Source organism: Heptranchias perlo, chromosome X (assembly GCF_035084215.1).
Source record: "Heptranchias perlo isolate sHepPer1 chromosome X, sHepPer1.hap1, whole genome shotgun sequence".
NCBI lineage: Eukaryota > Metazoa > Chordata > Chondrichthyes > Hexanchiformes > Hexanchidae > Heptranchias > Heptranchias perlo.
The window spans coordinates 5,275,216-5,301,277 of NC_090370.1; the positions used below are offsets into that span (position 1 = coordinate 5,275,216).

The window sequence follows — 26,062 nt, forward strand, 5'->3', positions numbered from 1 at the left end:
CCATCATATCTGTGCCAGTTCTTTGAAAGATCTATCTAATTAGTCCCTAATACTGTTACGTACTGTTCCTCGATTAAGGCCAAATTATTAATTTACTTTTGGCCTGTACAGCCTTGGATCTGACCTCTTTATTCCATTCCTATTGTGCTTCCATGCTTCCTGCTCCTCTCAGAGAGTACAGTGGCTGCTACAGGAAGAAGACATTTTCCTTCTTGTTGCAAATACTGTGGGGCAGATTTTCCTCTTCTAATGCTTGGTGCATTAAACTGTCAAGGTGCAGTGCATAAGAGGAAAATTGGATGAGAAGGATCAGCCTTGTCTCAACTGTAGCACTTTTCCCCACTCCAGAGACACCAATGCATAATCTAGGCTGACACTTCAGTGCAGTACTGAGGGAGTGCCGCACTGTCGGAGGTGCTGTCTTTTGGATGAGATGTTAAATTTAGCCCCCATCTACCCTCTCAGGTAGAAGATCCCATAACACTATTTGAAGAGCAGGGAATTCTCCTAGTATGGCCAACATTCCTCCCTCAACCACCATCACTAAAACAGACTATCTGGTCCATTTATCTCATTGCTGTTTGTAGGACATACTATGGGCAAATTGCCTGCTGTGTTTCCCTGCATTACAACAATGATTACAATTCAAAAATGCTTCACTATCTGCTAAGCAATTTGAGTTATCCCGAGGCTGTGAAAGGTGCTATATGAATGAAAGTTCTTTCTTCTATGTGTGTGTGTGTGGCTAATGCCTGTGGCACTGTCCCCAAAGGAGGTGGGATTCTACTCTCTACCTTGCCTACATAACAACATTGACAGTACGTCAAAGTAATCCATTGTATGGGAAGTGCTTTGGGACTTCCTGAGAGACGTGATAAGATATTTTTTCTTTTTTTGTTACAGCACGGATAGAGGCCCTTCGGCCCATCGTGTCCGCGCCGGCCATCAGCCCTGTCTACTCTAATCCCATATTCCAGCATTTGGTCCGTAGCCTTGTATGCTATGGCATTTCAAGTGCTCATCCAAATGCTTCTTGAATGTTGTGAGGGTTCCTGCCTCCACAACCCTTTCAGGCAGTGAGTTCTAGACTCCAACCACCCTCTGGGTGAAAAAGTTCTTTCTCAAATCCCCTCTAAACCTCCCGCCTTTTACCTTGAATCTATGTCCCCTTGTTATAGAACCCTCAACGGAGGGAAAAAGCTCCTTAGTATCCATCCTATCTGTGCCCCTCATAATTTTGTACACCTCAATCATGTCCCCCCTCAGCCTCCTCTGCTCCAAGGAAAACAAACCCAATCTTCCCAGTCTCTCATCATAGCTGAAGCGCTCCAGCCCTGGTAACATCCTGGTGAATCTCCTCTGCACCCTCTCCAAAGCGATCACATCCTTTCTGTCGTGCGGCGACCAGAACTGCACACAGTACTCCAGCTGTGGCCTAACCAGTGTTTTATACAGCTCCATCATAACCTCCTTGCTCTTATATTCTATGCCTCGGCTAATAAAGGCAAGTATCCCATATGCCTTCTTTACCACCTTATCTACCTGTTCCGCCGCCTTCAGGGATCTGTGAACTTGCACACCAAGATCCCTCTGACCCTCTGTCTTGCCTAGGGTCTTCCCATTCATTGTGTATTCCCTTGCCTTGTTAGTCCCTCCAAAGTGCATCACCTTGCACTTTTCCGGGTTAAATTCCATTTGCCACTGTTCCGCCCATCTGACCAACCCATCTATATCGTCCTGCAGACTGAGGCTATCCTCCTCGCTATTTACCACCCTACCAATCTTTGTATCATCAGCGAACTTACTGATCATACCTTTTACATTCATATCCAAGTCATTAATGTAGACCACAAACAGCAAGGGACCCAGCACCGATCCCTGTGGTACCCCACTGGCCACAGGCTTCCAGTCACAAAAACAACCTTCGACCATCACCCTCTGCCTTCTGCCACTAAGCCAGTTTTGTATCCAAAGTGCCAAGGCACCCTGGATTCCATGGGCTCGTACCTTCTTGACCAGTCTCCTGTGGGGGACTTTATCGAAGGCCTTACTGAAATCCATGTATACCACATCCACTGCGTTACCCTCATCCACACGCCTAGTCACCCCCTCAAAAAATTCAATCAAATTAGTCAGACATGATCTTCCCTTGACAAAGCCATGTTGACTATTCCTGATTAATCCTTGCTTCTCCAAGTGGAGACTAATTTTGTCCTTCAGAATTTTTTCCAATAATTTTCCTACCACTGATGTTAGGCTCACTGGCCTGTAGTTCCCTGGTTTTTCCCTACTCCCCTTCTTGAATAATGGTATTACATTAGCGGTTCTCCAGTCCTCTGGCACATCCCCTGTGGCCAGAGAGGTTCTGAATATATGTGTCAGAGCCCCCGCAATCTCCTCCTTTGCCTCACACAGTAGCCTGGGATACATTTCGTCCGGGCCTGGGGATTTATCCATTTTTAGGCCTGCTAAAACCGCCAATACCTCCTCCCGCTCGATGTTAATATGTTCGAGTATATCACAGTCCCCCTGCCGTATTTCTATGTCTACATCGTCCTTCTCCATAGTGAAAACAGATGCAAAAAATTCATTTAGAACCCCTCCTACATCTGCCGGCTCCACACACAGATTGCCATTTTTGTCCCTAATGGGCCCTATTTTTTCCCTAGTCATCCTCTTACCCTTAATATACTTATAAAACATCTTAGGATTTTCCTTTATTTTGCTCGCCAGTGTTATTTCATGGCCCCTCCTTGATCTCCTAATTTCTTTTTTAAGTATCCCCCTGCACTTTTTGTACTCCTCTAGGGCTTCCTCCATCTTTAGCCTTTTGTATCTGCCAAAAGCCCTCCTTTTTTTCCTAATCCATTCTCGTATATCCCCTGACATCCAAGGTTCCCTGGAGTTCTTGGAACCACCCTTGACCTTTACGGGAACATGTTGCCATTGTATGGTCCCAATCTCCCTTCTGAAAGACTCCCATTGCTCCGATGCGGATTTTCCTACAAGCAGCTGATCCCAGTCCATTTTGGCCAGATCCTGCCTTATCCTATTAAAATCAGCCTTCCCCCAATTTAGAACCTTTATTTCCGGCCCCTCCCTGTCCTTTTCCATGACCACCTTAAATCTCACCGAATTATGGTCACTCTCACCAAAGTGCTCACCTACTAGCACTTCTTCCACTTGGCCAGCCACATTCCCTAGAATTAGGTCCAGTACCGCCCCCTCTCTTGTAGGACTTTCTACATGCTGGCTCAAAAAGCTCTCCTGGATGCACGTTAAGAATTTTGTACCCTCTAAGCCTTTTACACTCTGAGTATCCCAGTTAATATTGGGGAAGTTGAAATCCCCCACTATTATTACCCTATTATTTGCACAATTTTCTGAGATTTGCCTACATATCTGTTCCTCTATCTCCCCCTGACTGTTTGGGGGTCTATAGTACACTCCCATCAAAGTGCTTGCCCCCTTTTTGTTTTTAAGCTCCACCCATATGGCCTCATTTGAGGAACCTGCTAATATATCATCCCTCCTTATGGCAGTAATTGATTCTTTAATTAATATTGCGACCCCCCCTCCTCTTATACCTCCCCCTCTGTCTCGCCTGAAGATTCTGTACCCCGGAATATTGAGCTGCCAGTCTTGCCCCTCCCTCAACCATGTCTCTGCGACAGCAACAATATCATACTCCCATGTGTTTATCAACACCTTCAGTTCATCCACCTTATTTGCAAGACTCCTTGCATTAAAATAGAGGCCATCCAGCCTTGCTCTTACATATTTGCCCTGTCTTCCAAGCTGACTTGTTTTTTTCTCTATATTTGGCTGCACATCACCCCCTATTGTAGCTCCACTCTGTAACTCGTATTAATTGCACCATAGAAAAATGCAATGCTTATATTTCAGAGTTGTCGAAGTTAACTCTGTCTGACCTCAATGTTTGTATCACCTGATGTCAAGAGGAAGCAATAAGCCTGCACAACAACCAACCTTGATATCGGAAGTCCCGCCTTCACAGCCTGTCTCCTTTGATTAATTCACTAATAATGGCAATCCTTCCCTAAAAGCATTTTGCCAGTGGTCGGCGCGCCTGTCAATCGCGTACCCTTTCCACTTCTATTGGCTATCAATGCAGCTGCGCCCGCCTTTTTCTTTCGTGATTGGTGAATACAGCTGTCAATAGCAAATGTCAGCTTTTTATTGAGTCACGGAGCTATCAATCAGCTCACACGGACGCCTGTGGTCCAGGTTTGGTCGAGTCTCAGTTCTTGCGACACAATTAAAAAAAAAATCTGCGAAGTTGAAGGAGTCGTTGAGGTAAATTTGTTTTCACTGCTTTTAGTCTTAAATATTTTTGAACGACCCATTCTTATTCGAATATAGACTTGAATTTACCCAGATTTTCCGAGAATAAGGGCCTGTTTTACAGAAAATTTGCTGTTTGTTGTGCTGGTTGTAGGTGGGGGGCGATTGGGCGGGCAGAAGCAAAATTAGATATTTTAGTATGTTTCTTTCCGAAGATGGAAAAAAGACCCTTTTAAACGTGTGCCAGTGTCTGGGGATTTCTAGGAGGGTTGGGTTGAAGTTGTTTTAGAGCGAAGCTTGACCCTTGGGCCTTGACCGCTTCTTTTGTTGGGATAAAAATGAGTACTATGATGGACATTGACGGTGACATTGGTAACTCACGCCAATTAAACTAACAGAAAAACAAATCCTGTGACTTATGTGCAGTGAAACATCCGTATTTTTTTTGTGTGTGGGGGACAAAGCCTTGGGCGTGATGTCACTAATCCTCCCCTGTCTAACATCAATCAGGCGGTCCAAGAAAATTTAGATTAAATTCAGTTTGTACTTTTTTTTGTATGTTGACGTTTTTGTGCAATATGCACTGTACTTAATTTTGTATGCTAAAAGTATTGTCAGGTGTAGGCCCAAACTCTGCTGATTCGTATTTGCCAATTTATAAAATCCACAAAGGTGGGGTAAAAGGCTTTTTTTCTTTTCCCCGCCCCTTAGTTGTTGCTCGTACTTCCACTGTCTACACCCTGTTAATTTGACTGATAAACCAGGTACAATCAAACCATATAAAAGACATACACGCTGTACCCTTGGTTGTTGCTTTTTGCTGAAGAAAAGTACAGATTGCTCCTATTTTGCTGGGAGGGAAACTTAATTATTCAATAGGTTGAATTAAGAATTTAATGAAACAGTACTGGAGGAGTCTCTTGCATTAATTTAAGTTGAATTAAACAATGAAGAGGTGTAGATTGTGTGCTACCACTGCAGTTGCATTCTGTTTTACTTTCAAATCTTTGGACTCTAGTACAAGATTTCCTTCTAACTGGCTTATAGTCTTGACTTTTGGAAATACTTGGGTGTAATCAGTAAAGTGCCCTTTTGCTCATTGGTTTATCCCTCAACCAACACCACTAAAACAGATCATCTGGCCATTTATCTCATTGCTGTTAATGGGGCCTTGCTGTGTGCCTATTGGGAGTTGTTCCCTGCAGTCCAATGGTGACTACATTTGAAAAGTACTTCATTGGCTGTGAAGTGCTTTAGAATGTTCTGGAGTTGTGAAAGGTGCTATGTAGCTTCATTTTTACTTAAAGTATAGCTGAACTTGAGACTAAGCCCATAACTGTTCCTTTCCAAATTTATATTTAAATATATATCCTGTTTGGGATTTGTCTTTCACTTGGAAACCTGTTGGATACTGATTTTAGTATGGGAGCAAACACTGATGAAATGATTTGAGTGTTATGGAATGGGGTGACTTTCCTGGGAAATGATAAAAATTTATATAAATGACCTTCAAGAGTTCAATAGAAAGTGGTCCAATTTGTAGATATCAAACTGAGGGGACAGTGGATTCAGAGGGTGCAACTGATTACAAAATGGGTTAGATAGACTGTGTAGGTGGGCAGGATAATTGCACATTACATTTCAAATCCTAATTAGAAGGACTGAGAAGCGACACACACCATGAATGGTAACTTGGTGATTGTGTCCAAATCCATGCAGAGCAGCAATCAATGTTGCCAATGTTCAACTACATAGGCAAGCCAGAAGTCATGGTTCTCTAGTCAGACCACATTGAGTACTGTCCAGTTCTGCTTTGGCGAGACATTCAAGTGCTGTAAATAGTACAGAGAGGAGCCATAAGGCTGATCTGTTGCCTTGGAAGTCTAAATGAGGAAAGACTAGGGGAAAATTGGGCTTTTCAGCTTTGAAATCTATCTTGGCGATAGATCAAATTCCTAAAAGACACATATTTTGGACTAGTAATTTTTCAGAGCTCAATATGTGGAATGAATTTCTGTATAGATTAGTGGAGGCAAAAACCCTAGAATCCTTTCCAAACCAATTTGATGTTGCACTAGGGGAGGGAAACATCAGGCTGTTTTGGGTGGATGAATGATAATGAGCTGAACGACCAACCTCTCCTGTAGTGCGGTGTGGACACACATGCCTGGTCACTGGAGTGCCATTGGACACATCTATATAGCCAATGTGTTTATGTCCCACATTAGCCACCCTGTGGCCTCTGATTGCAAGTGAGTGCTGCATTAGCAGTAGTCTGAGATGGGCTCATTCCCCACTGGGCACTAGATTAAGATGGACCAAAGTTATTTCACATCATCCCCTCTGGCTGTAAGGGTTCTTTCATTCTATCATTGTAGGTTAGTCAAGCATAGGTTGTAGATGTTAAAGGCTAGTATCTAACCTGGTGCCCTTATCACTGTGGGGTATTCTTAGACATTTTTTAAAAATGTTTTTGCTATCACTCCTGGTATGTAGGCACCTGAAAGTTGGTGTTAGTCTATGGCATGGTTTAACATTGTGTTATGGTCCCTTGGTGATCTCTAGCAATGTTGATGCAATATTGCTAACACTATAGCTTAGTGTTGTCAGTAATATAGGGAAGCTTATTGTATTGTCTAAAAATGCTGTAACTTGGATTATTGAGCACTTGTCATCTCTGGGTTAGGTGAATTTGAATTCCTTGCCTTCCTACTCTTAAGCCTCCCAAGTAATGTTATATCATCAAATTTACTCAGTCTTTTAGATCATCAATTAAATTTGTTGATGGACCTCTCGCAGCCTATTCAACCATGTCATTTATGTACTTTACTGGCCCACAGTTGATAGAATATACACAAGTGCCAACTGTGTGACAGGTCTGACACCTTGCTCTAAGTCACATGATTCACAGGAGGGGTACTGAGAATTTTGCAAATTGAAAGCAATTTTTATGGGATGAACTAGGAACACTTTGTATAGGTAATTGGTTTGTAGTTGCTTGAGTTTGCAATGTCAAACTGTGTGCAGTTTTATCACTGAGCCTTAATTGTTTTGCAGCTTTGTAATGCCTAATCCAAGCTAGCTGTTCATCTTGTTTCAGTTGTTGGAGTTAGGCATTTCTATTGCAGGATATGACTAGTATCACTATTTATAAAGGTGAGATTACCTTTGTAAATAGCATATGACAAATTTTACATGACTTGTGCTAGACCAGGGTTACAGCAGCATTGATTGACTTATGTGATGGCTGGGATGGGCTGGGTTGTTGGTTTAATGGAGTCATCTTAAAAACATGTATGTTGCAGCACAGGTGAGGTTTGAGACTAGTTTCAGTAAGAGTAACCTTGTTTACTAGATTCTTGCACTGCATGTTAAATTAAGTAGGATTGCACAGTCAGAATTGTATAGTTTAGAGCTTTCTGGGAAAACTGCTATAGAAAACCCAAAATTGACTTCACTACTGGATAGTTTTTCTTGAACAGTGAGGAAGAAGGTTCTATTGTACTTACTAACTGCATTGGCTAGTTATGGATTTAAATTGCTGGCCTGCAAATACCAATCCATAGTTATGGCCTGTCTAGCTTGCACAGCATCTGAAATTGTGGCCACAGGTGCTCAATGTCTGTAAGGCAAACAAATTGTGACTCTAACTTAATGGATGAGCAGCTATCTGACTTAAATGTGAATCAAAGTACCAGTGTGTATGCAAACAATCATTCCTTTTTGTTTTTCAAAGCTACCATCCCTTAATTGGCAAGTACCACAAAACTCACCAAATTGCATTTTTAAAAACTTACTATCTTCCTTCAATCCACTAGAAATGACATAGGTACACACTTGGGAGAGAATTGCAAATTAACCTGTTAGAATTGCCTGCACAGTTTCTCACATACAGGCTTTACTTTAGAAATCTAACCTCAACCAAAATACTAAATTTATTGCTGCTGTAGCACAATCATAGCCACATCACATGACAACCAGGTAGAAAGTCCAGAATTGTATTCCTGCAAATAAATTGAGATACATCATGGGACTTGCAATTTTCATTCTGTTGCTGTGGAGCGATAATATTGTTTGGTAATAAACCAGGCAGAGTTTACAAATTTAAAAAGGGGGTGGGGGGGAATAATAGAGGAAGGAGGAAAATGAGTAATCAAAAATAGATTGTCATTTGTTATAAAACTAAATTTTTAAAAAGCCAACCTGAGTGTGTTTGTGGATGGTGCTTGTATTGAGACTTGGTGGTTGAAGTGCTTTTTTGACTGCTGCCATAGTCTTGAAGGTTTGCATCAGTTAGCCCCAGAATGTGGGGATAACACTTGATCAGGTGATAGTTATTGGAGACTCGACTGGAGGAGAAGAAAAAGTTGTCCTTGGTCATTTACAAAACATGACTATGTCAATAATAACTGCAATTCCACTGCAGGAAGTGAGGGAAGGTCTTCAATAGCAGAGGAAAAGGAAGGTTTGTTGGAGGAAGAATCAACCAAGTTACTTGCCTCTTACTGTTTGACCAACATTCTACAAACATTAATAAGGCCTATATTCCCACCAGTGGGGTGCATAATTTTACCTGTTCACCATTGCTGCAATACAGCAAATTTACTGATTTTCTTTGTGCTCAGACTATTGAGGATAATGGTGAACATGTAATTTTTGATGTTTCAGTCTACTTGTGCAACGCCATCATCTAGCACATTTTGTCACTTACCTCATTGGCTCTCATTCATAAACTATCTGAAATATAATTCACATTGAGCAGTATGGTAACTGAATTCATAAATAGCTATTGCCACTGAAGCACTTCAAAAACATTATCGTCGATAATGTTAATCTGCTTTCTCCATGGAGATGCTGAAGATTTTCTAGAATTTACTAATCTGGAGAAATTTCCTCCAATAGCAATTTGCCTCATTTACTTTTTTAACCAGCCTACAAACAGCTATGTCTCAACTGTGCCTGTTTGTTTCCAACATTGTTCTGATTTCCAATTTTCAGTTTTTACTTTAGCAGCAGTGAGACTAACTAAATTTAAAGTACATACTTTTATATGCTGCTATTCCATTGCTCACCTATTTTGAAAGTAATTTTTCTTCAAGAAAATCAGTTGCAACTGCTTCATGATGTCACTTTCATTGTGATGGCATTCCTGGTTTAGTCATGTGGCTTTCAGGGGCCAATGAGTCATGGCTATCATAATGACAGTGAGTTTTTTGGTCACATTGGTCTTGCAGATAAATTGCAGTGCTCATACCAGTGAAATGGACATAAACTGAAGCTGTGAGATTGCTTAAAAAGCCATACTAGTAGGAATGTTGCATGATTAATGCCCAAGGAGATTTGTCAAGTGACACTTTTTATTATAGATAAGGTGGCTTAGTGAGTATTGTAGCTTTTTCCTCCAACAAAATGGTCATGTCACCTTACTTGAATACAGTATTGCACATGTGGTGTACTTGCCCACTAAGCCATTGGGGGAGCATGTAATGACTCTTCTCGTTAGTGACTAGTGGAATCATTCAGTTCACACTTTTTAAACATTGGAATCCATGTCCAACATCAGACTGTTTGCTCAAATGCATGCAGCCTTGCTCATGAATTTAAATCCTTCTGACCTATAGTCTGTAGTGGTGAGGACCTTAACTTACTATTTCTAGTACTTAGAGCTGCTTTTGGTTCCATATTTTAAAATATGGAAGTACCCAAGGTGGTAACATGATGCCTCAATGAATCAGTGTAACTACCAAGTCACTTCACTGATTCTCGTTAAATTTGTGGCCCATATGACTGTTTCATGATCCTGATAGTGTTTCCCCTATCCATCTGTTCATGGCCTCTCCCCTCCTATCTCAAGCTCTGCCAGCCCTAAAACCACCTGCCCCTTAGACTCTCTTCCCAACTAACCTTTTGTGCTTTTACCCCCCTCCCCCCCCTGGCAACCATGCCTTTTAGCCAACTAGAAATTCCCACCTGACCAAGCTTTCAGTCACCCCTCCTAATGGCTCCTTTTTGTCTGATTGTGTCTATGAAGCACCTTGGTGCTTTCTGACATTTAAAGATGCTATATAAATACAAGTTGCTGTTCTTGGTACAAGACTATTAAATCATGTACCCTCTTTCATTACACTACATCTATATAAATTAATGAGTTGCTCTTGTAATTCCAGTAGTAATTGTCAGAACTATAGAGCACTGCTAACTACATGATTAGTATTTGGTTTGATAGTTTGTTTTGGCTGAGTTGCTGGAGTAGAAACAGACCATTGAATAGTGGATGTATGTGTATATAATTAAAATTTCTCATCTCAATGTTTTCTGCAGGTTGGATGGTTCCACTGTGAAAGTTGTGCCTATCCTCGAGTTGGTGGGATAACTTGTTTCCATTAGTAGGATACTGTTGCAATTACCGTAGAGGCCATGGCCAGCAGAGGAGCATCCAGGCCAAATGGTCAGTCACAAGCCAACAAAATCTGCCAGTTCAAACTTGTACTACTAGGGGAGTCAGCTGTGGGGAAGTCCAGTCTAGTGCTACGTTTTGTTAAAGGACAATTCCATGAATACCAGGAAAGCACAATTGGTGGTAAGTCCTTTTTAAAATGTACCTATGGATGATATCACTGAGGGGCAGCATGTAGATAAGGACCCTCAATCTGAACCATTTGCAGACACTTGATTTTGTGCACTGTTCTGTGTTCCCAGCTGCCCTTTTGTTGGTATAGTGGCTGACTGCCTTTTTTCTTGCTTCTGTCTACCTGTCCTGTTTGCTTTACTTTGAACCCCACCACATTGTGACATGACACCTGGTGACCAGATTTTTTTTTAAAAATGGAGATTCTTTCCTCCCAGTGGCCTTTGTTTGTAGTGCTAAGCTACTTATAAAGAATTCCTGTTCTTAAAAGCACTAAAATTTGTGTAAATGTTACATGCTGTAGTAAACACAAAATTTCCCCTAACCATAGGAGGCTTGTTTCCCTAAGCACACAATGCTTTGAAAAGTAAACTGTTGGTGAAACTGGCAAGTTGGCTGGCAATGATGGCAAAGGTAGTAAGGGGATATGAGCTGGTATCTGTTGCAGAATTTAAATTGCTGCTGTTTAAATTGTCTGCTTAGCTGTGCTGTAGTGTTCATCAATAATCTTTTTTTGGTGAGTGGTCACTCTAGGTTGGGTTTTCCTGTTGTAATTGTCTAGTGTCAAAAAAGCCAGTAACATTTTTGTAACTTTGTTCTCCATTAACATAATCATGCAGTTTCTGTTGTCCATTATTTTTGGGTATCCTGTCATTCTTTTAGGACATTGAGCTTTTGAACACCTATAAACAATGTCCTGAGATTGTGTCCATTTGTCTTATGGGCAGCTGTCATGCAAACAAAAATCCATTTGAAATGCTGCTAAATCAATTGGATAAACAACTTGCTTTGGGTAGACTGGATGAGGTTATGACCAGCTCTGCCAGAGTTGTCTTGACAGTGGCCAAGATAATCCAGTCCTGGTGACAATCCCTGGCAATTTTAAGCCAGGATCATTAGAACTTTATTCACCTGCATAAGTGAGCAACCTGTTAAGTAGCTAAATATCTGTCCTAAAGGCATTGCACTGTACTTTTTGCCATCCTTAAATGGAGACCATAGCTTCCTGGTCAAGTGGACACCAGAGCCTTTTTTTTACACACTCCTCTCCACCAACATCATTGAGAACAGATTAACTAGTCATTAATCTTTGTTTTAGTGGTGCTTCCATATAGAAATTAGTTACTAGTGACTGCATTGCAAGTAATTCATTAGTTGTGTGCTGTATTGTAGTAAATACAGCACAGGAGGAGGCCATTCAGCCCATTGTGCTTGTGCCAGCTCTTTGAAAGAGCTATCCAGTTAGCCCTATAATTGTTTTCCCCCTTCAAGTATTTATCTAATTCCCTTTTTGAATGTTACTATTGAATCTGCTTCCACCACCCTTCCAGGCAGTGCATTCCAGATCCTTACAACTTGCTTTTTTTCAAAAAAAAAGTTTCCTTGTTGTCTCTGGCTCTTGCTGATCACCTTTTTATCTTTGTCCTCTGGTTACTGACCCTCTGCCACTGGAAAGTTTTTTCCTTATTTAATCTTTTTGGGATGTACAAATGCAAATTTGTTCCACGTAACTAAAATAAATTGCTGTTTTTTCTTTCTACCCTGCCTCCCCACCCCGTCCTTTTCTTTCACCTGAAAAAAGCTGCCTCTTGCTTGTATATAGTTCCATAAGCATCAACAATATACTTGGGCAGGAGAAGGTCATGGGTAGGGTAGGGTGGAGTGAAGTGAGGCCATTGAGAATTTTAAACTCTCTTTGGGGAGATGGATGATATGGGACAGAATGCAGAGAATATATTTTGGAGGGTGGTGATCAAGATTAAAGCCTGATGTGCTTATTTCTGGGTCTCCTGTCATTTATCTGGACAGTGCACACTTCTTGCAGGTTTTGCAGCTATAATACTGTTTTTAATTTTACTTTTTCAATGTATGGTGAGTTTTGTTGCCCTATTAGTGTTGAATGGCCATGTTCACCATTTTAAGCTTTGTCCAAAGATCAATGTTGCATAATCCTGATTCTATTTAAACCAGTCTGAGAAATACAGTTGGTTGCTATGTTGGGTGTAAATACTTTGCATGAATGTGGTAGAGGGGAGGAAAAGTATTTAAGTTTTGGGCCCCCAAGTAATTTCTTTGCCTTTTGTGCCACTTACACACATGCCTATGTCTGTTTCAATTGTCTGCCTGGCTTCAGTAGCCTTGTTGCTTTCCTTCTGTAATTTTTTGAAAGCCTTCAATGTAAAACACTAACTTTTTCTAGCAAGTTGGCCTCAAAGCAAATTTTTTTCACTTCAACAGCTGCATTTCTCACACAATCTGTCTGCTTGGATGACACAACAGTGAAGTTTGAGATCTGGGACACTGCTGGACAGGAGCGGTATCACAGTCTCGCTCCAATGTACTACAGAGGTGCTCAAGCTGCCATTGTGGTCTATGACATCACCAATCAGGTTAGAAAACTGCTAGTCACTGAGTTTATTGGGAATTGCTATGTCCCTGCTAATCTAATGGCAAAAGATGTATTTTTGGTGTGATTTCTAAGCATTTTTCAGGCTTAAAGTTGAAATGTTACTCATAGTAAAGGGGGTAGGAAATTAAATGCTTTTAATCTAAAGCAACTACTCACCCAAAATCATGCTGAAATGTTCTTGAGTATAACCATAATTTTTATAGTACACTCCATCAATGGTGATGGAGTGTACTATAAACATTGAAGATTTCAATTCAGGCAGGGAAGTTATTCCCTGACATGCTTTATCCCAAGATTAACTGACTTTTTTTATTGAGTATGCACTGGGGATAATGTGGAGTGCCACCAAATTCTCCTGCTTTCTCTAGGTGGCAAATAGCTTGGACCAATGTGTATTGACTAAAACTTGCATATTTACAAGTTGAATGCACAAACAGTAAGATGCAGTGCATTACTGAAAGCTAGTGACCACCCATGGGGTTAATGTTTTTTAAATTTAATTGCATAGTTTGAGTGACTGGACTCTTGAATGAAACTTTTTTATAGGCATTTTTAATAGAAGTTGTACATGAATAACATGTTACCAATCCAGAGTTCAGATCTCTAGCTAGAACTAAAGCATAAGTCCTTTGCAGTAGGAAAGTTACAGCTGTGCTGCTCCTGAAATCCCTAGGCAATCTGAATTTGCCTTTTTGGGGAAAGGTGTTGGTTGGGATATTATCTTCTAGCAAGATGGCTCAGCAGCATTAAGTATTTAATTGGCTCATTTCCTGGTTTTTAAAAAAAATACACTAACCAAGCCCTAATCCCTTGCCATAAAGCAAATTTTGACTGCTTGAACAGTGTTAATGCTTATCTCCTGTTGCTAGAGTCTGTTCAGCCTGTTATGTACTGGTCACACTGCTTTCCCCAGATTGGAATATCCTAGATTTACAATGGCATCCTTAGACTTTTTTTTAATAAAAGACCCAGTGAAGGTGCATTTCAAACTCTATCCCTGTTACCTAGAATGTGACTATTTAAACAAAGCCTGATAATTCAGTTAGACTCCTGGGGTAGCATTGAATTTCACATCCCTTGTAGCCAGCATTTCAACTACTGACTACAATAATAACAACCCCCCCCCCCCCCCCCCCCAACCCTTTTCAACCTACATAAAGTGGGTCTCCTGAATTTTATCATAGTCCCTTCCAGTGCCTTGAGATGGGAAGATTTTGTACAACAAGAATCCTGTTTTTAAAAAGTGATCAGACCAGTGATGTCAGGACTGATTTTGGCATTCAATATACACTGGCCTTTGACTAGGTATGCTTTTTTAAAAAAGAAATTAGACCACAGATGACCATAGCCTGTAAATGTTCAATGCTAACTTTTTTTAAAGATCTGATGTGTGTAGTATATATCAAGAATTTAAAGCATTGTTTTATCAACAGGCTTGAGGGACTGTATAGTCTGCTTTTATTTCCTATTCACACTTAATGGATTATACATCAAATCACTATGAACATAAAGGCAGAAAGCTTCTGAAAATTGAAGGATGGCGAGGGAATGGGCAGGGAACTGGCAAAGAGGAAGTGTGCATCTGACTTGTACTGGATGTGTTCCCATAGTGCATCATGGTGATGAATGGCAGTGGAGTTGCTTTTATCCTTGGTCATACTTGATACTTCTGGTGATATACTTACCCATGCAAGTCTGTGTACTGTCATTCTCCAAGTACTGTAATATCTTAGGCATTTTTTATTTGCAGTTCAAACCACAGGCAGGTGGCTAGAACTGGGATTGATTAAGGGTATGTTGATTTTTAAGTTATTGAGCCAGTTGCAAAGAAGCTTGCAGGAGTAACCTGGTGATTATTCTTTGCCTTTCCCCCTCCTTGGAGGTACTTTAATAATGATGCAGCTGAAATTGGGAATTCAGGAGTGTGGGGAATCTAACTTTTTAATCAAATGCTAAAGTTGCTGTCATTTTCAGGAGACATTTGCAAGAGCAAAGACATGGGTGAAAGAGTTGCAGCGACAAGCAAGTCCCAATATAGTTATAGCACTATCGGGAAATAAGGCAGATCTGGCTAATAAAAGGATGGTGGAATATGAGGTATGTTTCCTTTTTTTGGCTGAGGAGAATGTGCTTGAACTGTTTAAGTGGTTGCCTGGCTTTTTGGCTTGAGCATAGAGTAGCCAAATGAGTTCTGCAGCAATTGACTTAAATGCATGGCAATGGAATTGAACACTGATCTTTCACCTGTGACCAGGATGGCTCCAGTCTGGACTTATGGGATGCAAATTTGTGTTGGCCTGCCTCAAGCCAGTTCCTAGTAAATATGAATCTGTAGCTTACCTGTCTTTTGTCAAGGATGGCATGTGGGGAAGAAATGTACCATTTTTAAAATTCTGCTTTGCCATTATTCTGTTAGACCAGCTAGAAGAACAGAAAACACATGTGAATAGTTCCTCTGGGTGTTTTCATGAACATTTTTTCCTCAGCCCCTATACAATGGAATGAGATCTGATTTTTGGTACTTTTTTTAAATGTCACAATTATTGTTGCCTAAGTGTGGTGAAATTATATAAATGCACTTTATGTAGGTTCACCTTCCAAAATCTTATACTTGCCACTTTTTTTCAACAGGAAGCGCAAGCATATGCAGATGACAACAGTTTGTTGTTCATGGAGACGTCAGCAAAGACAGCAATGAATGTTAATGACCTATTTTTGGCAATAGGTAAGAGATGGGAGACTGGGAATTTTTCAGTGAATTGGGAGCTGATTGAATTGGAGTATAAACTGTTATGCCTTAATTATAAAAAATGGCCATTGAGCCATCACGCTTTCCCAATCCTTGGGTCCATATACCAGCATGTACTAAGCCATTCTAAAGTGTAGTCAGTAGGGATAATTAATGTCTTTGTCCTCTTGGTTAAATGGGAGATCTTCCCAAATGTTTGTGAAATTGATCAGAATAGGTACACTAAGTGAGGGAGCCAAAGAGTTCATAACTTAATGGGTTTTAGGTTGAGTATATAGAGGCAATCCCTCTTGCTTTTAATAGCATAGTTAAATTTCTAACCCATCTACAATATGGTTAGGCTCCTAGTAAACTAAATTTTGTATTAAGGTGGGAACCTAAAATGCCTTCAACCAACAAGTTGTTGAATTGTCATATTTTGTGTGCAAAGAGTGTCTGGCTGCCTTCCCCCTCCCCCATACCACTAGTCTAGATTTGGACTGATTCACTATACCAGTTTTTAATATTTACAACCATTTATCAGTTATGGGGGTCATCAATAGATGGAAGGCCAACTAAAAATGGCTAACTCTAGCATCCAAGGCTGTAATGCAAAGCCCTGAGCAAATGATGGAAAGGAACTTGAAGATTCTTAGAGTACTACATCCTGCCTTCTATCTGAAGTGCTATGAAATGATTCACATTGCTGGTTCTATTCAGATGGCCCTTCAAGCTATGCTATAGTTTGGTGCAGTTGGTAGCATTCGATCTCCTGAGTCAAAGGTATGGCTTCATGTGCCAATTCAGGACCGGAGTACATTATCTAGGCTGACACTCCAATGCAGTACTAAGGGACTGCTGCATTGTTGGTGCTGCCTTTTCAAATGAGTATGAACAGAGGCCCCCCCATCTACCTGATCAAGTGGACATAATTATCCCATAGCACTATTCAAGAGCAGGAAGTTTTGGTGTTCTGATCCACATTCAACCAATGCAACAAAAAAATGTTAACTGGTCAATCATCTCATTTTGCTGTTTGTGGTACCTTGTGCGCAAATTGGCTGCTGCATTTGGCTACATAAGTGACTGCAAAGCACTTTGCAACCAATTAATTTTGAAATGCAATGTCTTGATGAGACGCAATGTGAATGCAAGCTCTTTAAATTGGGTTCTTTTACCCCTTGGGCTGCCAGCAACTTGTGTTGCAGGTTCCTTGGGCAAGACTGGAAGTTTTTACAAAATGACTTCTGTTTTTATTCAAAATATACCCTACTTCTACACTTTTTTCTTCCTTGCCATAAATCTCTGCTTCTGAGGTGGGAATCGTGTTGCGCAAATCTGGCTTCAAAGGTTGTCTTGGCAGCTGAATCAAGGTTCAGGACTTCGAAGATTGACTGGGGTTTAGTATGGCATTTGCTGCTCTAGTCGCTTGACAAAACTACTGCATGGCAACCTAGAGAAGGAGATGCTGCCAAAAGGAATTCTTGACATCCTTGGGGTTTAGAACTGTAGCTTTACAGTCAAACCACTTGTTCAGAGCCTCAACTTCCTGTAAGTTGATAACTCTCCTTGGCACTAGCATTATATAGTCTAGTGGGAATTTGACAGTATTAGTCTCTTGGCACACAAGGGACTGTGGGATAATCAAAGTGCTTAACTAACTAGAATTATTTAATTTAGAACATTCTCCATTCCAACCAGAATCTTCCCCACACGCTAAATATTTTACATATAACCACTTTTTAAAAAAAGTACACTGCATATTAAATGCATCTTGTTTAAAAGTAGTTTGCAAATGATCAAACTGCTTTCAAAGCCTGATAAACCTCCTGTATCACTTGGGGAGCACCATTACTCGTATCTTTATCTTCCAGCCAAGAAGTTGCCAAAGAGTGAACTTCAGAATGCCAGTGGAACAGCAGGGCGCAACAGAGGTGTGGATCTCCATGAACCATCTCAGCAGAGCAAGAGCCAGTGTTGTAGCAACTGAGCGAATGGTGAAGGGAGCTTGCTCCAAGTTGACAACTGCACATTCAATAACCAGTTGAAATTAAATCTTTGCATCCATGCCTTTACAATGCTTCAGTAAAGTACCTGCAGAATGGATGTGGGACTTGACTTACACCAGTCTTTACTTTGTACTATAGATGCAAATATCAACCTAATCCTTTTTGTGATTTAGTTTTCCTCCCTTATGTTTTTGCTATGTGGGTGCACTTGTCTGTCTTAGAATGCAGGTTCTTCAAACTTTTTTAAACAAAACACTTGTAGATTTTATTTAGAACAAACTCTAAATTAAATGCCAACAGTAACTTTTCTTTGTTTGCATTCAGCACAAGTATAAGCTGCAGTATCCCCCTATTTGTCAATGTCTGGCCTGTATTTTGAAACTGCACACAATATATACAGTATTTGCACAGTTTAACCTTGGCAGGCAAATATTTCCTGTTTGGGAACTTGCAGGAATTGGCCCTTTTTTTTCTAGGATGGAAAATACAGATGAAGGTGGGACCCTGTGGTAGACAGTGGAATGGTTATCCTAGAATAAGTAATTTGGCTGCTACAATTTTAAAAAAAAACCTTCTACTTGGTACTATTTTTGACTATAAGTTCTTAATGCTTGGTGCAATAAGATAGCTGTAGTAGGAGACCAGAGTACTCCAGGTGTCATGTATTTTTGAATTAAATTTCACAGTGGATGATCCATTATTCTGTTTAAAATCTGTGCTTTAGTTGGCATCTTTTTAAATGGTTTGGGAAACAACTATTAGATTCAGCTTGGTTGCTTATAACTGTTCTGTAGATCTGTGCTGCACTATATCTCTGCAGTGCTCACTTTAGAGCTTAAGTTGTAGGAGCATATACAAGCTTGCAAAAATGAAACATAAAGCTAAATAATGCCCTGGTGAGATTCAGACTTAAAATGGTGTGACTGCAGTTTCAAAATAGTGGTGTTGGGCTGCATTAGTGTGGGAGGGGGATTGAAATGATCTTTATAATTGACCACTACATGTTCTGAACAGTTCAGCCCACTACACACTTGCTCACCTAACAATTGGTTGTGGTTCCTGCATTGGGGCTGTGTACACAAATGACTGAACTGACACCTAGAGCTCTCTTGCTTCTCCACTTAACACTTTTTCTGGTGCAGGCTGGCTTCAGTATTGCAGTTTGAATGCAGTGAATACAATTGCTATTGAACAACAGCAACATTGATGTTGGCTGCATGCTACAATCTTTGTCCCCCTTAATTTGAAGGGGGAGAAGGAATCCAATTTCCTAACTGACTTTTAAAGCTGCATTTCATGAAAATTTGTTCCATCAAAATATTTAAATAAAAGCTAACTAGTATAACTTCAGTTAAAACTGATGTGGTAGTGATCTGATGGAGTCAACAGTTTTGTGATGTGTAGCTTTATTAGTCATTCCTAGGTTGGATTTGAAGTTTCCACTGCAGAAGTGTTATGACTGGAAGCACTGCTGAACTACAGATTGATTCTGCTTGTGTAAAATGTTCCATTCTTCAATACTTTTTTAGAAGCTTTGCCCTCTCGCTATGATCTTTGAAGTCCAGGACTTATGGCAGTCAATCAATCTCCAATTTGATTGTTTTCAGCCCCCACTGTATTGAGAAAGATGCAGTTACTTTGCTTGTACTGATAACCTGTACAGTTTTTTTTAATCTGTCATTTTTTTCACTTTGGTTTGCACAAGAACACTTATACCCCCCTGACCTTGCTTTGGAATGAATTAGTAGATTGAATGCAGTAGTTAATTAAATTCCTGAATCTGGATTACCTTGGCACAGGGTCTCTTGCAGGTGACTATATTCTGCATTAATGCATACTTGGCATTCTGGGCACCTGGAGTCACTAAAGTGGTGTTTTGAATGGAATCTTTCTATATAGGATGGGCTGAAAGTCAGATTCACTGTAAACATTAGTTTTGAACAAGTGCTCAGTCCTCAAACTTTTTTATAACTTGGGTTTCTGAAATGTTCTTAATTACTTGTTCTTGCTAACAAAAGAATTGATTAGGTCAGATTTAGGCAGTTATTGCAGTGATGCCATCCACCATCCACCTGCAGTGTAGATAGTGATTGGGATATTGCAAAGTACTTTGCTGTCAGCACTTCAGACTAATTTTAAATGACCTGAGGAATCTTTAGATTGAGTGAGTAGTTTCTTTGAAAATTGCCCACAGCCTTGGAGTTGGGCAAAGTAAAATGCATTTTAAATTTTAGAGCCTTTAAATCAGCCAGTGTTGGGGGCACATATGATTGGTTAGGCCTTGCATAGGAATTATTTAAACTTTTCTGATGCACTTTACTAGTTTCTCATTTAAACTCTTTTTTTCTTGATACCGTTCATCTAGTCTGGTGCCTAGTGTGTGTATATATGTATAAATCTTGCACTGAGAATATTCTTAAAAATCTGACTTTAATACTGAATTGGGGTCTTAATTGGCAGTTTGACACCACCTAGATGTAGATGAGACTTTTAAAGTTCATTCGTGTTTTATTGAATCTTCAAACTTGTGTAGTGAGTTTCTCCTTGAGAAACTGGCTGGGTAGCTCCATTCTTGATTCACAACCTAAACACATCTTGTCAAATTTTTGTTTCCAGCACTTTGCTAGGTGCAGTTCCAGTTCCTCATGGTAATTGAGCAGCTTGTCTGAGTTGTGGAAATTGATATGTGGCTCTTGCTCCTTGGAGATGCATTTCATGCTAGATACTCACTTGCATCAGTGTGCAAGAGTGGCAGTCTGCTCACTATATCTTCAAGGTGGATCAGACAGTGCACATGTTAACAGTGAAATTAATCTTTGGATGCTGCCTTCACTGAATAGGATACAATTGTGGACACATTAGATTTTTAAAATCATTCTCTGTGTAGGATCTGTAAAGGCTGAATTTCAGTGCCAAGAAACTGCTCAAGAAGTGACTTGTGAATAGATGCAACAATCCCTTCTAAAATTCACTTTGTAATTAAACCAGGCTTTATTTAAAAAGCTTGTTACAACTAAATCATGGTAATGGAATTAATTTACAGATGTATTTAATGTAACTGTCAATGTATTAACAGATGGCCTTATGCTATGGATTAATTATTACTATGGACTTAAATGGTCATTTTGCTGAGTGCATTTCATTTAATCTAACATGAGGGGTACTCTTGCCACTGCAACATGTTCTTCAGGACAACCTGGATTTATGTATTAAACTTCAAGGCTTTCACTTTTGTACATTATCCTTTCATGTTTCTTCAAAACAATATAATAAAAAATATTGTCTAGAAATGAGTGGAGTCTGATAAGTGGCTGAATCATCCCTGCATATGATTAACATATTTTGACACCAATTGATTTGAATGTTTTTTTCCTCCAGTTGATCTTTAAGAACATTGTAGCAAAATGAAGCCAAAACAGTCGAACTGTTGGTCATTATTCAGATTAGCAGCTAAACCTCATGTTTTGATCCCCAGACAACCTCTGAGCAACACCATAGGTGATCAGTGCTTTGTCCCAATTTTGCCACAAGATAGTGAACTATTTTGTGCATTGAACCTTTTGGTGTGGTAAAGTTGAAGTCTAGTTGCCCAGGACAACTAATTTTTGTTCAGCTTGTACATTAATATTGCACTTTAAGTAATAAAGCTAATCAAACAGGGATAGCTTTTACCATAATGCAATAAAAACACAACCTAGTATGTCTTTTTCCCTTGTCTGTTCTTTGTTCTATTAAAGTTTAACTTTTTTTACATAACCAGCACTGAACATATTTTTTTTTAAATGATCACCTAGTCTATTTTGGTTCCCATAGTCTAGGTGAGAGCCTAGAACCTCAAAGCCTGTGCACTCATTACTTGTACTTTTTAGCTTTCTGCCTTTTTATTCCATAATCAGAGAATCTCATTTTGAAAAACTTTGCCAGCTTTCTACATCTCTCAATCCAACTAAAACTACTCATTCTGCTGAGTATTTTCCCCAGTTCATATTTTTCATGTCCTGAATCATTGAATGCACAGATCAAGCTGATGTGTAATTTCTCCTCAATAGCATGAGCTTATAAACAGAATGCTTGGTTAATGTTGCAGCTGTGAGCCTAGGTTGCTCTTTAAGCTGCTGCTTCACCTGTGCATTGCCAGCATTTATTTTGCTTGCTTGCAGATTTTTTGAACTTGCATTTTGTCTGCTGGCTGTCCTAAAGCACTTAAAGTAATTGACTCAAGTGCAGTCACCTATGCAGGCAAATGCAGCAGCCAAACTGCACACAGCAAGGTCTCATAGCAAATGAGATGACTGACTTTTAGCAATGTTTGAGGAAGGAATGTTGGCTAGGACACTGGGAGAGCTCAAAGATGGCACCTGACTATGCATTCCCTCTTGTACAGCACTCTTAACTCAGACTCTAATACAAGTTAAATGTGTACCCTTAAGTTTTCCTTAAAGGTTTGTTGTATCCACAATTTTTTGGTGCTAATTTTCTTTCCCATAATGACTTCTTGGGCTGTAGTTCTACTTGCATTACCCTCTGGTGACCTGGGTAACCTGTCCAATTTCATGTATACTTTTTGGTGTATTTCATTTTCCCCTCCCTAATTTGAAAGGGAGATTGTAGCACCCCAACTGCTATCCTACCAGAGTTCAGTGACCTTTCTGATGTGTGCTTCAATTACTCACTTTCACTTTGTTGAGCCAGCCATATTTCACCTGCATAGCAACTGTCTTCTGAAGCCAGATGTCTTTTACCTGTTTTTGTAATGTGCATACTGCAATGAATATTTACCTTAGCCATGGGAATCTTTTCCAGAAAATGTAGTAGTCATAAGGAGTGGTTGTATGTTGTAATCTTCCAACTACAACCACAACTCATTCCCTCCTTTGCTACCTTTCTGATAGTCAATCCTTCCCCTTAACATTTCTCCACTACAGTCCTGGTGCTGCTGCCTACTACTTCCCTTCTGGCCAGTGTCATTACCACCACCTCTGCTATACCCCAGCCTTGCATTCTTAGTTCTTTCCTTTGCAATGGCAACGTTACTTGGACATACAGGGTCAGCTTTTATATGTATGCTAATGAAATTTAGCTTTACTGTGCTCCTGTTGCTACCATCTCCAATTGCTTATCTGAAATTATGACCTAGATGAGTCAAAACTTCTTCCCACTTAAACTCTAATGCTAGTCCCTTCAGCTTCTACAAACAACTGAGCTTTGACCCTTAATACTTCAACCTAAGCAAGTGTCAACATAAAAATGCTGCTTTGAGTAAATCAGCAGGCTATATTATGGGTGGCATCATACACCAGCTTGCTCATGTCTTTACTTGCCTGCTTATGTGCTGTCCAGCAGGAGTCACTGGACAGTGATCAAAAATGGGAACTTCTCTTGTTTCAATCCTCCCTGAACACTGGGACCAATAGTAGCACATTTCTTAGTCACTGCAAAATGACCTGTCACTACAGACCTGGGATTGGACACAGGAACTTCATGATCAGCACATCGGATATTTGCATTTACCAGCTGAGCAATTACAGAGCTCTGTTTTAATATATTGTACCATCTTAGTTTACTTCATGTGATGAATTCTGAGGTATGCTGACTTGTTGGGAGAAGTACCAAGCAGCTGTTCTCATCGGAAGCTACCCAGGGAGCTATTGCATGCTTTTTGTAGTTAGCATTGGTGATTGGAGTAATTGTCCTGCCCTTTTGGCTGGTTTGGGAGCAGAGTTTTGAAAGGTTGGAGGAAATGACCTCCAGCAAGGAGTTATACTTTGAAGTGGAGAAAATTGCCAAGAAATAAATGGAAGGAGGACAAAGAAATGCTGGTCAATTGCTGATGATTCCTGTGTCTGAATTTGCACAGAAGCTTTCAGGACTCTGAAGCCTATATCTGCGTAAATACTAAATCTGCATTTACTATGTTACAACTAAGCTACAACTCTTAGAGAATGGAGACACTATTTGAATTATTAAAGCTCCTCAAACTTACTTTCTGTGTAGGAAATGTGTATTCTTCAGGTGACCTGGTCATACTTAAAGACATTTATAAAGGTATTCACCTTTTCATTTTGACACTCAATGTTGAAGTAAAATAGACTGAGGATGTTAGTAATAGGTGACCTCCAGTGGTGTCATCAGGTAATTACAATGAAGAGTGGCACAGGGATGAGGAATGTTAATGTATCTCAATTCCCTATCAGATAAACAGATTCTAGTGTCTGACTTTCAGGTACGTCACTTTATTGTGCAAAAATAAAATTCACTGTAAAGCTTTTTGACTTGGGTTGGAAATTGGTTATGAGGTAGGAGATAGTGTGGAGATAAAGGGAAGGTACTGTGATTGGCAGGATGTGATAAGTGGCAGTCCCCAGGAATCTCTTCTGGGGCCTCAACTTTTCACCATATTAATGACTTGGATGAAAGAATAGAGAATTGTATATCCAAGTTTGCAGATTACACTAAATTGGGAGGCATAGTATATAGTGCAGATGGGAGCAGGAAGTTGCAAAGAAACAGACAGACATTGAGTGGGCAAAATATGTCAGATGGAGTTCACTGTGGGAAAGTGTGAGGTCATCCACTTTGAACCCAAGAAAAAAATAAATTGGAGTATTTTCTAAATGGTGAGAAACTAAGAACTGTAGAGGAATGACGTGATTTGGGAGTCCAAGTTCACATCACTAAAAGCTAGTGGACAGGTACAAAAAGCAATCAAAAAGGCTAATGGAATGTTGGCCTTTATCTCAAGGGGGCTGGAATACAAAGGGGTGGAAGTTATGCTTCAGTTGTATACAGCCTTGGTCAGACCCCATCTGGAGAACTGTGTCAGTTTTAGGCACCGCACCTCAGGAAGGATATATTGGTCTTGGACGGGGTGCAGTGCAGATTTATCAGAATGATATCAGGGCTAAAAGGGTTAAATAATGAGGCCAGGTTGCATAAACTTGGCTTGTATTCCCTTGAGTATAGAAGATTGAGGGATGATCTGATCAAGGTGTTTAAAATGTTAAAAGGATTCAATAGGGTAGATATAGAGAAACTATTTCCTCTGGTGGGAAAGTCAAGAACAAGGGGACACAAAATTAGAGCTAGCTCATTCAGGGGTGATGTTAGGAAACACTTCACACAACGAGTAGTGGAAATCTGGAACTCTTCCCCCAAAAAGGCTGTGAATGTGGGGCGTCAATTGGAGTTTTCAAGACTGAGAACAATAGATTTTATTAGGTAAGGGTATCAAGGGATATGGAGAAAAGGTGGGTAAATGGAGTTGAGGTACAGATCAGCCATGATCTAATTGAATGGGGGAGGCGGCTGGAGGGGCTGCCTATGTTCATAATTTAATTACAACTTGTTTTTGGCAAAGGTATGTCCTCGGAAGAGATGCTAGTTTATGTTAAAAGAAATAATTTAATCTTAATGTTTGTTGATTTTACCTTTAATTATTTAAATTATTTCTCAAGATATCTATCGGATTGCCTACCGCCAAACTGAATAGGCCTGTCAATACTCGCATGTTTTTTTTGGAGAAAACGGTGTTACCTGTTCTGCTTATCTCGTTTAAAAAAAAGCTGGGTTTGCAATTAGCCTCGCATCTTTAAAATTTCGAGACAATCAATTATCTGATCTGAACTCTTTGTTTTTAGCAAGACTTTAAAAAAAATACTTGCGCAATGGGGACCGACTGGCACTCCCCCTGTGACGCAGTGCCGCCCGGCGCTAGGACCCAAAATCCTCCCGAGTTGCAGGCGGGACTGGTGGTACTGCCACAATCCAGGAATCTTGAGTAGTGCAAGTGGCTGCGCGGAGTGAGCCTTTTAAAGTCAATGTTTTCGTTATTCAAACAGACTTAATCGGTCGGGAGACGGCAGCACATCGGAAAGAATGAAACAATAGACCTGCCAGGAGTCTGCGCCAAGTAAAACTCCTCGCTGAAGGGACTGACCTGTTTCATCGGGTCAGTAGGAAGTTTGTCCAGAAGATCTGACGTC

At 40.2% G+C, this 26,062-nt stretch overlaps 1 protein-coding gene across 3 annotated transcripts; it reads left to right on the forward strand.

The window, feature by feature from the left end:
- Positions 1-4,231: 4,231 nt before the first annotated feature.
- LOC137307201 (ras-related protein Rab-5B) lies at positions 4,232-26,002 on the forward strand. 3 transcript variants are annotated; one of them, XM_067976592.1, is made up of 6 exons: positions 4,232-4,317; positions 10,627-10,885; positions 13,172-13,323; positions 15,318-15,440; positions 15,975-16,068; positions 25,919-26,002. In XM_067976592.1, the coding sequence occupies exons 2-6, from the start codon at positions 10,723-10,725 to the stop codon at positions 25,957-25,959; spliced, it is 573 nt and encodes a 190-aa protein (XP_067832693.1). In that variant the 5' UTR covers positions 4,232-4,317; positions 10,627-10,722; the 3' UTR covers positions 25,960-26,002. The 3 variants fall into 3 exon arrangements, with proteins under 3 accessions (XP_067832693.1, XP_067832692.1, XP_067832694.1); XM_067976591.1 differs by lacking the exon at positions 25,919-26,002 and adding an exon at positions 17,946-21,370; XM_067976593.1 differs by lacking the exons at positions 15,318-15,440; positions 25,919-26,002 and adding an exon at positions 17,946-21,370.
- Positions 26,003-26,062: the final 60 nt, after the last annotated feature.

Excerpts from the sequence above, each read along its gene's own strand:
- LOC137307201 (XM_067976591.1), top strand. The coding sequence starts at position 10,723 with ATGGCCAGCAGAGGAGCATCCAGGCCAAATGGTCAGTCACAAGCCAAC. Across the intron at positions 13,324-15,317 it reads TCTATGACATCACCAATCAG|GAGACATTTGCAAGAGCAAA; the intron begins GTTAGAAAACTG and ends TGTCATTTTCAG. Across the intron at positions 16,069-17,945 it reads TGACCTATTTTTGGCAATAG|CCAAGAAGTTGCCAAAGAGT; the intron begins GTAAGAGATGGG and ends TTTATCTTCCAG.